This window comes from Panthera uncia, chromosome E1 (assembly GCF_023721935.1).
Source record: "Panthera uncia isolate 11264 chromosome E1, Puncia_PCG_1.0, whole genome shotgun sequence".
NCBI lineage: Eukaryota > Metazoa > Chordata > Mammalia > Carnivora > Felidae > Panthera > Panthera uncia.
In genome coordinates, this window is record NC_064814.1 from 263,973 (window position 1) to 278,060 (window position 14,088).

A 14,088-nucleotide genomic window follows, 5' to 3' on the forward strand; every position below is an offset into this window, starting at 1 on the left:
CTCAGGGGAGATTTAAAAAAATGTGGTCAAAACCTTGTCAGATTTCGGAAAACATGTTCATTTCCTTTTTTCTTCTTTTGAGCTTTGACATAAAGCTCAACTTCTGTTTGCGTCATAATAAAAGTGACTCCGTGGACGCCAGAGACATCCCCAGCGCGGCCAGCCCCTACCACGGGGCGTCCAGAACGGGGGACAGAAGTCATGCAAGCAGCTCTCAGCTCTGCCGGTCAAAGGGCAACACGGTCTGGTCTTCACAGCAGACAGAAAAGCAGCCTGAGATGCTGGAAAGGCGACAGCTACTGACGTAAGAACAGACACGACACAAAGACACAGAGCACCACGGCCACAGCCTTCTCATGGCTCGGGCTGCAACAGGGTGTTGGGGGCTTCCTCGCGGGGACAGCTGCACCGGTTTCCTCCTGGTTTCCTGTTTCCCGTCACAAGGAGCCGAGGTCCACAGTGCCCAGCTCCTTCCTCCTCCAAAGTAGTCTGGCCCCTTCTTGCCCTAAATGGCTACGCTGGGGGCTCTGTTTGTGTGAACTTTTTCAAGAGAGAACTGGAAAGCCAACCACAGGGGCTAGGACGAGGAAGCGACATCAGCGTCTGTGTTACAACTTAGTGTTTTTCAGAGAAGAGAGGAACGCAGCTGAGAGCCGGGCCCGCGGACGCTGTGCTGTCCCAGGAACACACGACCGGGCAAGGACCGTGAACAGGAGACGCTGGACATAGCCCCGTCCACCCGCAAAGCTACTCCCAACAGGACGAGCAGAGGGCCCGGCGCGCCTGCCACCTTACCACGCGCCCACGTCCCCACGGCTGTCGGTGGTGTAGTCGCGCAGACAGCCCAGCAGCGTGCGGTAAATCTGAGAGACGTTCGCTTCACATACAACCTCGTCTGGGGCCCCTCCTGCTCTCACGCCAACCGTCTGGCAAACCCTGAAATTAAAAACGTGTGAAATATGGCAAGTGTCTGAGGCCCCATCTTTCCCAACAGGAAATGCTCGGAACAGGACAACCTCAGACGTAGATGCAGAATTCCAGAGCTTCTTCCTTGCTGGCACACGGTGAATGACACATTTCCCCCAAAATCACATTTCCTAACATTTGCACCTGTGCCCCCTGGCCCCCCCCACCCCCACCCTCCATCCTGACAAGAAGAAAGGAGTAGCGTCACGCAGAGCAGGAGAGGATCTGGAAGAGAGAGGAGAGCACGTCCTGGCGTGTGTGCACATGTGGCCGGCACCACAGACCGCTCCACACAGCACTTCCAGACTCCAGCTAAGGCTCACGCCCCAGTTGCGAGCTGGCCTGGTGTTCCTAAAGCACAGAAGGTTAACATTCACCAAAGGGACAACCAGCGAGAAAATAAAAAGTTACAACGTTGCTTCAAAGTAGATTCATCGGGTGATAGTGGGCTCTCTGGAGCCCTCAGTGTTTGGTAGCTGGCGCAGGGGAGAGCAGAGACTTGGGGGCCAGCCCGGGGACCCACCTCGAGATCGCCTTCAAGGCATCCCGCCTGGATTCAGCAAAGCTCACATCCTCGGGACGAATGAGGGTCACAGCTCCCAGGCCTGCCAGCACCTGAAAGATGGTAACCAGCTACCGACAGAACGTGCCCCGGGCAGACCACCTCCGCGGGGCACCCCCAGTGCCACCTTTCCATCCCATGGCCCAGGGCTGGACATTGTGACCAATGATCAGTTGACTCGGTATCTCGATCCACTACTTCTCCAAGGGCCGTTAGGTCCTGAGAGCCGGGTAGCTGAGTTTTAGGAGGTCCGTGCAGTGCCTCCGACCCCAAGGCATCTGGGACAGGAGGAAGGGGACACAGCACACGTCTAAGGGCAAGTGTGTTTCCACAGACACAGCAACAGCTTCCTTCCATCAGACTAGCACTCAGCCCCTCCAAGTCCCTCCAGTCACGTGAGACCATCCACCAGGCACCCTGAAGAGTAGCACCCTGCTGCCGTCCTCACGGCCACTCGCCTGGACGGGTGTGGATTTGCGGTGGGATCCTGCCTGGCCCCTCCCCCAGCGGGCCCACCTCGCAGGGCTCGGGGCACCTCACCTGCTGCAGCCGGCCGCTCAGGAGGAAGCACGGGAGGGCACCCAGAGCCAGCGAGAAGCCGCAGCGGGTCAGCTCCTCTGGGCTCTGCAGGTCAGCGAGATACTGCCGGGTCAGCTCCTCTGAAAGAAAGTGACAACAGGGCCGCTGCCTTCCTTCCTGCACAACACGCGCTGCTTAAGACCTCAGAAATGTGCGAGGCAGTGGTGAGAAAAATGGACGAGCCCCGCCAGCTTCTGGAGCAGATGTACCTTAGCAGTAGCTCAGATCAAAACAGACTTGAGACTTTTTATTAGGCGATTTTAATACATGATTTCACTCTTAGGGGAATAAATCCAGGAGGGGTCAGGAATGCATGATGCATGATGGCGCCTGGGTGGCTCAGGCGGTTAAGCATCTGACTTTGGGTAAGGTCATGATCTCATGGTTTGTGGGTTCAAGCCCCATGTCAGGCTCTGTGCTGCTTTGGATACTCTGCCCCTCCCCTGCTTATGCTTTCTCTCTCTCTCAAAATAAAAACAAAATCTTAAAAAAAAATAGAATAAAATCTTAAAAAAAAAAATAGAACCAGTGCAGTCCTATTCACTCCGAAAATGAATGCTCACAGTGGATGTGATGCCCCCCTCACGAGAGAGACAGGCCCCGCGGACGGTGAGTTTGTAGGGGCAGAAGCCACCAGTGTGGCTGGGTGACAGCACCGCGTGAGCAGACAGACTCTCCTCAGACAAGAGGGCCGCAGTCAGGGACAGAAGAGGGGACAGGGACACAGGACGCAAAGCAGACTCGGGTGACAGTGGGGGGGGGGGGGGCGGGCTGGCGTGCACCAACACAGCTCTGCACACCCCAATCCATCTGACCACCATGACAGATTCCTGTCCTCACTGCTTAGACTTCGACAAACACGACCATCGAGACACGTGCACGGAAACCTCAAGGGCCTGCGTCAGGACGCAGGAGTGCCACTGGAACCGCCAGGGCGTGACCACGGCCGCCTGGCAGCGCCAGCTGGGATCTCCACACCCGGAAGGTTACTCCAGAGCACCGCCCACTCCTCCCGTGTGCACAACAAGGCCATACCGTGAATCGTGACATTATCGTCCCATTTTTTTAAATTAGACTAAATATAAAATGGTACTCTTTATGTGAAACTGTGGTCAAGGGAAAAATGTCATAAACTTGGAAAGTCGGTCAGAAGATCCCATTACAGAATATTTTCTTATTTTTGAAAAAAATCACAGAAAGTAGATTTAGACTATCGCACGCATGATTTTTACCCATTTAACGTAACTTAGAAGAGTGCTTCCTGTAGTGCTCAAGAGACGGTCCAGCCACTTCAGTAAAACTGTGTAAGCAATGCCGCACGCAGGGCACCACGGCAGGCCAACGTGAGCGTCTCCACGCCTCCACGCAGCCCAGATCCCGAAGGCACCCGTGATGTGACAGACAAACCACCACGAGGGGGTTCCGGGAAACCCTCCAGACAAGAGAGGAAGGGGCCAAGGAACAGGCACCAAGGAAAACAAACAAAATGGAACCGAAACGGGAGGTCCCGTGGGAGGACAGAGCAGGAAGGCACTCCATCCACGTACAAAGGGAACCTCCAAGCCCAGAGTGGGGAAGTTTGCTTTAAAATGTCATTCAGGCAAATGCTGCTGACGTAAGTGTGGGTTCTGTGCGTGAGCATCACGCTCGTTGGTGCTGGGTGGGGGGAATACCCACGTGCCAGGCACACACACATCTAGAGCCAGACCAACGCCTCCAGATGCCCCATGAACCCCATGGGTCCACGAGAGACCCCCCCCCCCCCCGCAGCGGCCATCACCATCTCTGCCCTCCCCAGCTCCAGCCCCAACCCCGGCTCCCCAAACCCGTCCACCCTGCAGCAGGGGACAGCGCTCCACGCCCTGCACGCCCACGCTTCCTGCTGGAAGCCCCTGTGGCCCACTCACCCTGCCTAGCGGGATCTGCCTCCCCAGCCTCCCGGGCGTAGTACTCGAGGCAGAGTGCAGCCAGGGCCGAGACGGCTGCTTCCTGAAACAGAGCAGTACGTGAGTACCCAGTGCCCCCCGTACCTCCCGCCCCTCCCCCAGTGCCCCCCAGTAAGTCTGAAACAACCAGAAACTGAGTCAAGTACCCCTTTCTAGCCCATCTGCTGGTCGTCGCCAGATACAATTAGAACTTAAACGTTTTCTGCAACTAACAACCCGAATGGAATCGTGATTTCTTCCATACAGTGCAAGTGTCTTCGGATACAAACAGTTAATAATAAAATGGGGCACTTTTTCTTTCCCAGCAGAATTAAGGGCAAAGCGTGCGTTACACACACAGGAGTAGTGTACAAGTATCGTTTGGAGAGGCGCCGTGGGGCCAGGGTGGAGGGGGAGTGAGTGGGAGTCAACAGCAGCCACGGGCCCCGGGGCCCCCGGCACACCTCCGCTCCCCACAGGAGGAACCTGAGCTCAAGGTAAGCCTCTCAGGGTCAGACAGACAGCAAAGGGTGAATGCTGGATTCCTATTTTCTTTCCTGCTGCTCCCCCACATCAGGGAGCTGAGTCCAACAGAGCAGCCCTGGAGAGACACGCCAGAGGCCACACAGGAAGGGCCACTGGCACAGGGATGGACCACACAAGGCAGCACCACACCGAGGGGTCATCTGTGCAAACTGCCACAATCACCGCTGGTGTGACTCCATTGTGGGAACAGTCTTCAAAGGAAATTTTGAGGCCCTGACTGTGAAACATTCGAATTCAGCTAGTAAAACTGTATGTGGATTCTACAGAATGATAAAGTTCCTTTAAAATAAAAGGGTCAGGAGCTCCTGGGTGACTCAGTAAAAGTTGAGCATCCGACTTCAGCTCAGCTCATGATCTCACAGCTCGTGAGTTCGAGCCCTCGGTCGGGCTCAGTGCTGACAGCTCGGAGCCTGGAGCCTGCTTCGGATTCTGTGTCTCCCTCTCTCTCTCTCTGCCCCTCCCGCGCTCTGTCTCTCTCTCAAAAATAAACATAAAAAAGTAAAAAAGGATACATAGGAGGCTACAGCATTAATCATACAGGAGACCAATACGGACTTCCATTTCTCCACCCTCAATACCAAAGCCCGTCCACACCCCACTCTAGAACTTCTGTGACAGCTCTGCCAGCCCAAAGTCACCTGTCCCAGGACAGGGCAGCAGCACATGGGCCACCGGACACACACACCCTGTCCTCACTCAAGACAACCAATGCGTGCAGGCAGGGACCCTGGACCGAGCTTCCCACATGCACCTGGGCGTCCCAGCAGAGTCTAACCTTACCACCCCGCAACCCAACAGGACACAGAGCGCAACTGAGCAAGTAATTAGTACGCATAAACAGAAGGAATGTGCAGAAGGTGAATCTAATTAAGCCAGAAATGCTAATAAAAAATTAAATATTCTGGTCATCGTTGGCTACGTTAGTTTTCCTGATTATAAATTATACAGACAATACCATCTAGAATTCCAAACAGAACTATGGCATTTATCAATTATCACGTTAGTGTATAAAAGGGACTCACAACCCACACCGTCCTTTGAAACAAACACTAGGAAAAAAATTAATGTCACTTTCCATACAATGGAACAGCCACAGAAATCTTGCTTACCATACCTTGATCTGTTGTCTAGAAGGAGTTGAAATAAGATGGAGATTTCTCAAAGTGTCATCTATCAGCCACTGCCAACCATCTGTCAAACAAAGACAATCATTTTACCCAATTAGGAACATTTAGATGAAATTAAAAACAACAGATCTACCTCATAAAGTGGATGGTAACCCTTCAAGATGAATCTGGAGAAAATCTGAGGTAAACATTACCCAGGCTGCACAAAATTCCAAGGGCCCTCTCCATTCAGAGGGAGAGAGCCTTCCTTTGGCTGCAGAAATGTTAACTGTTACCATGGGAAATTTTTGCTTTTTTAATACTGCAAGGTGGTGGCTTCCAGCACCTCTCTCTCAAGCAATGCAACCCCCAAACCCACACGGATAATTACCCAAACATTCAACTCAACTAGACCCCACACTGAGCGAGGAATGCTAAATTTATCCAACCTTCTTTGCGGGGCAGCACAGGGCAAGGAACCCGTGAGACTGCAAAGAAAAAAGGCGGCCTGGGAGGTGACCCCAAAGCCCCTTCCTTACCGCCCCTCTGTGGCCAGATGCCACAGAACACAGAGGACGCCAGGCCTGCACAGCGGCCCGGCCACTGCTCCACCACAGCTGGCCCCCAACACCCCTGCCCGCACCCGGTCAAGGTGAGGAGCTGAGAAGGCCCGGTACTGCCGAGTCCCGGCTCAGGGGAAGGAGGCCCACTGATCTCTCAGAAGACAAGGGAGAGATTCTCCCTCTTTCTGAGGGGACAGCGTGCGGGGGTTCTCATTTCTTACAATGGGTCCTCACAGCAATTTCGAAAATGGGCATTCTGAGATCATGAAACATCCTAGCCGGCTCACTTTTACCTTTTAGTGTGGAATAGTTCTGGCCGAAAGTGCTACCATGTGAGTCAATGAAGAAGAAAAGCACTTACCAACGATGGCGTCACCTCTAAAAGGCATCTTAGAAAGGGACAAGTTCTCAATCAGAACGCACACTAGGAAGAAAAAGGACAAATACAACGTCATTTCTCCAGAAATGCCCATCGCAGTGCCCGCCTGGCCCTCAATGCCCAGACGCTCTGGACACATCAGTGCTGGCGTCCGGCTGGCCCGCGGGGGCCCTGGCGCCTCCTCACCTGTACGGCCTCGGAGAACCTGCTCCAGACGTGGTCAGGCCTGCACAAGGCACTGCAGCCGACAAGCCCACAGCTTACAGGCCTGACCCCAACCCAAAACCCCAGGGCCAACTCTCAGTTCAGAGGACGCATGTGCTAACGGGGCCATCGATAACCTACGAGTTACCAGGAGCTGTGGCATCTGAGACGCAGCTCCCACAGGAGGAAGGGGGCCCCAAGGACGGAGCAAGCACTCCTGTCACAGGTGAGCACTCCCAGTCCACCTAGGGCAGGACACGTGAGCACCAGGGGTCCACTGAGGGGTGAGGACATGACAGCATATGGGGGGGGGGGGGGGGGGGGAGTCCACTGAGGGGTGAGGACAGCTGAGCCTGTGAGTTCCCAGACAGACCATGGTGTTAAAAGCTTGAGTAAATCCCTAACCTCTGTGAATGATTAGCATCAGTTTCTTAAATAAAGAAATGATGACTACACCCACAGGCAGAAATCTGGTCCAATATAATCAACAGGTTAAAGAGACCACCCACTGCACAGAAAACGACCAGAAGTACGGGATCAAATCCACGAGCTACGAGCGTCCACCTGGCGGCCCTCCTGCGGGCTGCCCTCTCCCACTGCACAACTTCTGACAGGCCCAACCTCCTGGCAAGCCGTGCACCCCAGCACGCCACACGCCCCCAACACGAGCACCCTGACTCCTCTCCTCAGTGGCCCACATGAGAGAGGGTGACCCTGCACCCCCCATGTCAGGCACACCTCACTCGATCCAGCTCCAGTGGTTTTTTTCTCGATGGCATAAATAATCTGTAGGTGCTAAAAAATCCCAACACCACAGAAAGTCGTCAGAGAAGACACTGCCACTGGCATTCCGGCCATCACCCCTGGGTGCCTGACAGGACCACAGCCGCCCTCACGCTTCTACAGACGCAGGAAGGAACAGCACTGCTGCCACACACACACTCCCTTTCCGGGGGTCTCTCTACACCCCCCACCCCACCTCCCACCTTGACCCCAGGCACCCGGCCCACACTGGAATGTGACAGCAGTCGGGCAGCCCGGCTGGACTCGGGACAAGGGCCGCCTGACCCTGCTGCTGACGACAACGGCTCCCGCCCGGTGCACAGCGTGCTGGGGGGGGCCTGCCACCCTCACTCGGGGACACAAGGCCCACACGGTCGTGCCACATACCGCCAGCCAGAGCAGCCACACGGGGTGCCCCAGACCAAAGGTGAGCCTGTCCCCCTCCTCACAGCTCCTGACTCCCACTACCCGTGACCAGGAACGAGGTCCCACCCAGCTACGGGGGCTCCCTGGCCACCAGCACAGACTCCAGCCACCACCCTGCTTTTCCCTCTAACGAGGCAACCAACGGCCGGAGACCTCACACCACTGTGAGCAGACGTGTGGTGCTCTGTACTCGGGACACGAAATTAGTCGTTCAGGATCTCTCCCGACGGGCTGAGTGCTCCCTCCGGTTCTCGGCCACTGCATACGAGGTCGCCACACACGCCTGTGGACACGGACTGCCCACCTGCCCTTACACAGCTCTGCGTGCGGAGCCCCCGTGGTGGCACCCGGGTCGCAGGAACGTACACACTTCTAATGGCAAGAGACACCGCCCGAGGGCAGAGTGGAAAGCCTGTGACAGCTCACACTCCAGGGGCTAGCGCCACCTGGAAAAAGAATTCCGCTGTCCTCTAGGCACCTGTCAGCAGCATGGGGGCCGCCACAGGTGCGCTCACGGGGAGCGTCCGTGTATCTGCTCCGGCAATTTTGAAGAGGTCTTTCACTGTAGTCCAGGTACTTTCTCTAACTCCGTGTTGCCCGTCCAACGGTTTTCACAACTTACGTAGACAAGCGCATGATTTTCTACTGTTTCCAGTTGTGGAGCTACTGCTCATCCTGTGGGGCGTCTACGTGCCAGAAGCCAACATCAGAACACAGGACAAACCCGTGCCCCAGTGAGGACCACCTGAGGGAGTATGTCTGGGTCTGCTTCCCAGGCTCGTTGCAACAGAAGCACAACACGTGAGGCTCTGCAAGCTCTTTCTCTGTGCTTCTGTGTAGCTTTGAAATTTGCCAGGTTAAGTTTTTTAGAGACCGATGCTATCCCTACAATGTCTCCTAAAATTTCCTGGAAGTTTTTTAAGTTGTGTTTTTTGTATTTAAGTTTTTAATCAGAAATTTCGTTTTGGATATGCATGAGGTGGGGATACGATTTTCATTTCTCCCACACGGCCATCCGTGACCTCCTCACTCCTCAGTAAGCCACCTTCCCCACCAATGCTGGAGGTACCTGTGTGTCATGTGTCAAATCCCATAGGTGTTATTACATCAGAGTCTGTTTCTGGATCCTGTCTTCTGTTCTACCATTCTGCCTGCCTGCTCCTGAGAAAATGCCACTCTGCTTCGAATCGTTTTACATAGTATGTTTTCGGACTAGTAAATCCGAGTCCTCAATATTTAAAAAAATAATTTTCTTAAAGATTTGCCCTACACGGGAACTTTATTTTTTTTTTTTTCAACGTTTTTTATTTATTTTTGGGACAGAGAGAGACAGACAGAGCATGAACGGGGGACGGGCAGAGAGAGAGGGAGACACAGAATCGGAAACAGGCTCCAGGCTCCGAGCCATCGGCCCAGAGCCTGACGCGGGGCTCGAACTCACGGACCGCGAGATCGTGACCTGGCTGAAGTCGGACGCTTAACCGACTGCGCCACCCAGGCGCCCCTACACTGGAACTTTAAATGCATTCTTTTAAGTTAAAAACAAAAACAGAAAAGAGCTTTATAATTTCCTGTGAGTCTACAATTATTTCAAAATAAAACTTTAAAAGAAAGGTTACAGGCCAGGTCACTCAGACCAACCCACCAGCTAAGACAACATTTTTAAAAAGCTAGACAAAAGTAGAAACAAACTCTACGTGCTTGAAGTCACTGGGGAGCTTCCAGGGGAGCACAGACGGGGGCCACACCCCTGGCCCGAGCGGCTTCTGCCAGAGGAGGCTCACCCTCAAAGCCCAGGAAGATGGCCAAAGCATACACGAGCCTCCAAGGGCCACTGGGACAGAGTGTTGAGTCCAGAGCGACTGAGGGGAAACTGAGAAATCTTCACACGGCCTTGAATCCAAAGGACCACACCCCAGACACAAAACACAGGTCTGCTGGCTTCAGCCAGCACGGAACCTCTCAAGGCCCGAAAGGGTTGGAGGTGACCCAGACTGCTCGCACCCCTCGCCTCCAGCCAGAAGCTGATGTAAAGACCCTCTGGGGTAGGAAACAAAGTACCTCTCTAACTTCTCAGACCCAATATCCAGGCCTACACAAGCTCTGGACAATGGTGTTATTAGACATCGATTCTAAATGCTTATTTTGCTCAGGGGCACCTGGGTGGCTCAGTTGGTTAAGGTTCCGACTTCAGCTCAGGTCACAATCTCATGGTTCTGGAGTTCGAGCCCCATGTCAGGCTCTCTGCTGTCAGCATAGAGCCTGCTTGAGATTCTCTTTCTCCCTCTCCCTGCCCCTCCCCTGCACACACACACACGCACGCTCTCTCTCTCTCTCAAAATAAGTAAAATAAACTTTAAAAAATAAATGTTTATTTTGTTCAAAAAGGTAAATTATTAAAAACTATGACAATGATATAGAAACTATTAAAAAATAAACTCTGAAACACAAAAACACAAGAATTAAAAATCCAACGGATGAGTTTAATAATAAATAAACTGAAGAGAGAATCTGTGACATGGAATATGGGGCAAATATCCAAACTGAAAAGGACAGAAAAGCAGGATACGGACAAGACGTGCAGAGTAGAGAAGTAGGTCTACCCTGCGGAGCCTAGAGCCCCAGAAGCAGCGGGAGGAAGAGTAGAAGAGCAAAATTTGAAGACATGATGGCTGAGTTTTTCCAAAAGTGACCCAAACAAGCCACCGACACTACAGATTATGGAACCTGTTACCCCCGCTCTAGGTTTGCTGTGTGAGCCATGAAAACCAGACACAAAGACACAACCTCAAAGAGGCCAGAGAAAATAGACTGCCAGGAAACTTCTCCACAAAACAGGAAAAGAAGCTGACAGAATAATACAATGTTGTCTTTAAAGTGCAGATAGGGGCGCCTGGGTGGCGCAGTCGGTTAAGCGTCCGGCTTCAGCCAGGTCACGATCTCGCGGTCCGTGAGTTCGAGCCCCGCGTCAGGCTCTGGGCCGATGGCTCGGAGCCTGGAGCCTGTTTCCGATTCTGTGTCTCCCTCTCTCTCTGCCCCTCCCCCGTTCATGCTCTGTCTCTCTCTGTCCCAAAAATAAATAAAAAAACGTTGAAAAAAAAATTTTTTTAAGTGCAGATAAATATGTGCATAAATAAATGAGGACCATCAGTTCTATACCCAGCAAAGATACCCTTTAGGAATGAAGGTGTAGAAAACGTAGAAAGACACTTGCAGACAAATCAGAGTTTATTGCCAGCAGACACACATCACGGAAAACACTAAAGAGCATTTGGTGTTCAGGCAAAGGAAAGGATCCCCTTGGAAGTTCAGAAACGCAGAGGAATAAAGAGATTTTTTTTTAAGGCAGGTACAAGGATACGTTTAAATGAATTTTAACTGGATAAAACAGTCCTCTTCTATGTGACTTAAATCCACAAGAGATTGGGAGACATTAGGAGAGTAGTATGTGGGTCCTCACCTCCCACACTAGGAAGCAAATTAATAATATGTGTTCAAGAAAATGCTGGGGCCTGGGGCACCTGGGGGGCTCAGTTGGTTAAGCATCCGGCTTCAGATCAGGTAACGATCTCACAGTCTGTGAGTCTGAGCCCCATGTCAGGATCTGTGCTGACAGCATGGAGCCTGCTTAGGACTCTCTCACTCTCTCTCTCTCAAAAATAAACATTTTTTAAAAAAGAAAATGCTAGGGCTCACTTCCTCCTGGTGACTAAGTGACGATCTTCCATATGCCTTGGCTGGCCTCACCATCCTCTGTCCTGTACTGACCTGGCAGCAGCACCCACTGACCAAACAGGCTGGAAGCCAGGGGCCCTCTGAGCAGCAACACCCGCCAAGGCGCCCCTTCTAGGCAGCCTCCCGGCACAGACAGCAGGGGGAGACAGGGAGGGGAGGATGGAGGGCCCCCCCCTCAGCACCCCTGCAACAAACCACAGAGCACAGCTATCCCCCAGGGCAAAGCCCTCAAGAATCTGGGGTGCTATGAAAACACTAAAATAGCAGTTGCTTTTTTTTCATCTTTGGACAAAACAAAGCAGTTTTTCTACATGGTAATTACTCTGGCACAGGGGAGCCATGGGTGCTGAAGGAGGAGGAGGAGGATGCGGGGAAAGGCCACCTCTCCTCAAGTCTTTCCAAGTAACACCACCGGGACACAAGTGAGCCAGGCGGGGACTCCCTGCTCCCCCGTCTATCACGGCTGGGCCGACCTGGGGGGCAGGCCTGGCACCACACGCTGCCCAGGACATGCATGCCACACGGCGTGGACTCTGGGGTGCACCACGCCAGCAAGCAAGCAAGCAAGCAAGCAAGGGCTTGAGGGTACAAAGAACACGCAGCACTGGAGAGTGAAGCAAACACCCTTAGGACTTAGTCTCACACAAGCCTGGGGCTCAGACCTACCTGCTTGTCTCATGAGTTCTCCTCCTAGACCCCTGAAAATCAATGAAAACATTCAGAGTTAACATCTTTTACCACACAGAACACGAAATATTCTCACTAAGTAACACGTGAAACTTCAGGCTGTAAACACCAGTAAGAGGCTGCTGAGCCACATTTGTTACCGCCAGGAAACAGCTCTTACAGTGAGAAATGGAAAACGTGCTATAACCACCGCCTTCCAGATGGGGTCATTCTGATTCTTGGGCTCCACCGGGCACTATAATCCTCACAAGCATTAACCACACTATACGGTCACACAGAACAAGTTCCAAATACTGCTCGGCTCTTAGTCTGTAAGAACAAGGGATGCCAGGAAGCTACCAGCATCCAGCCCAAGGAAGCCATCTGCTGATGTTCCCTCGGGGAAGAAGCACTGCCGGTTCCAGACACCCAATGCCTGACGCTGACCTTGGGAAAAGAGGTGGGTGTGAGCGTAAGAGCACTCCATGAGAAGACTACAGGGCAGTTTAGGAGACTCCTGCTTCTGGCCCAGACAGTAACAAGACTCGCCCTCTTGCCTTAAACAATTAGGCAACTGGATGAACTCTAGGAAAGGAAAGCTCTGACACTGAGCACAGAGCCTGTGGGGGGAGGGAAGCAGGCAAAGCCTAGGACACTCCCAGGTTCAGGATGACGGCCAAGCCGAGGAGCCTCCCGTCAGCAGAGTCAAGGAGGTGGAGGCAGAGGGTGGGGGCCCAGAGCCCTGCGGGGGCATCCTCAAACGGGAGGTGGGGGGGAGGGGGTGTCATGAGCCACACGTGCAAGAAAAGGAACTACCTGAGCCCAAGAGGAAAGAAATGCTTGCAAGAAGGCAAGATACTCACGGGAGCCTGCACAGCAGGAGGGGCCTTGGCAGCAAGAGTGGCAGAACCTGGTCGTGCACAAGGCCCATCCGTGAGCTGGTTCTGGACCCACCACAGGCCCTTCAGTGTCGGCCAGAAAGGAGCCAACTAATGGTGACCAGTCACAGACCCACCAGAAGGCAGTGAGCGGCCAGCAGCCACACCCTGTACCCAGCGACAAAATCTCACACCGCTGGCATCTACACAAGAATCAGCTGCAAAACACGACCCACAAACACCAAGAAGGACTCGGCAGCGCACGAGGCCGTTTTGGTGGCTACTGGGGTCACATGCACCACGGAGGCAGAGGGAGACACAAGCTCAAGGAGGACACTGAAGGCATAAGACGCAAATGGAACCTAAAAGGTAAAATACCCAACCTGAGAAGAGCTGCACTCAACACCATCGATGGCAGTGGGAACAAAAACCAAAATAATTTTTTTGAGAAAGGTTTAAAAAGTTCTTGCTACAAAGAAATGCTCAGACTAAGGGAATCTTGTAAAAATGACAGCAGTCCGCTCAAACAAGCTCCCATGGGCCAAATCTGGGACGATCTGAGCAGAGAATGAAAACAATGCCCGTGGGTTTCGGCACGCTGGTGAGAACGTGGGTGCCAGCAGCAGCAACATGAGGATGAAAAGAAAAGCTGGTTTTCCACACAAGTCCTGGACAGCAAGCATAGGAGCAAGAGTGGATCAGACCAGCGTGCTTTGGCAACCATGTGACTGACTCGGGCAAGGGAGCAGGCGCTAGAAAACGGGGGTCCA

The 14,088-nt window shown here is 53.1% G+C and overlaps 1 protein-coding gene across 1 annotated transcript in view; it reads right to left on the bottom strand.

Moving 5' to 3' along the window:
* Positions 1–14,088, bottom strand: part of TBCD (tubulin folding cofactor D) — a 160,019-nt gene that overhangs the window by 18,690 nt on the left and 127,241 nt on the right. The window contains exons 23-29 of the mRNA XM_049635394.1: positions 12,441–12,472; positions 6,609–6,671; positions 5,693–5,769; positions 4,015–4,096; positions 2,069–2,187; positions 1,490–1,581; positions 796–936 (exon numbers count right to left, since the gene is read on the bottom strand). Of these exons, the coding sequence (XP_049491351.1) occupies positions 796–936; positions 1,490–1,581; positions 2,069–2,187; positions 4,015–4,096; positions 5,693–5,769; positions 6,609–6,671; positions 12,441–12,472 (606 nt within the window). The remainder of the gene's footprint in view (positions 1–795; positions 937–1,489; positions 1,582–2,068; positions 2,188–4,014; positions 4,097–5,692; positions 5,770–6,608; positions 6,672–12,440; positions 12,473–14,088) is intronic.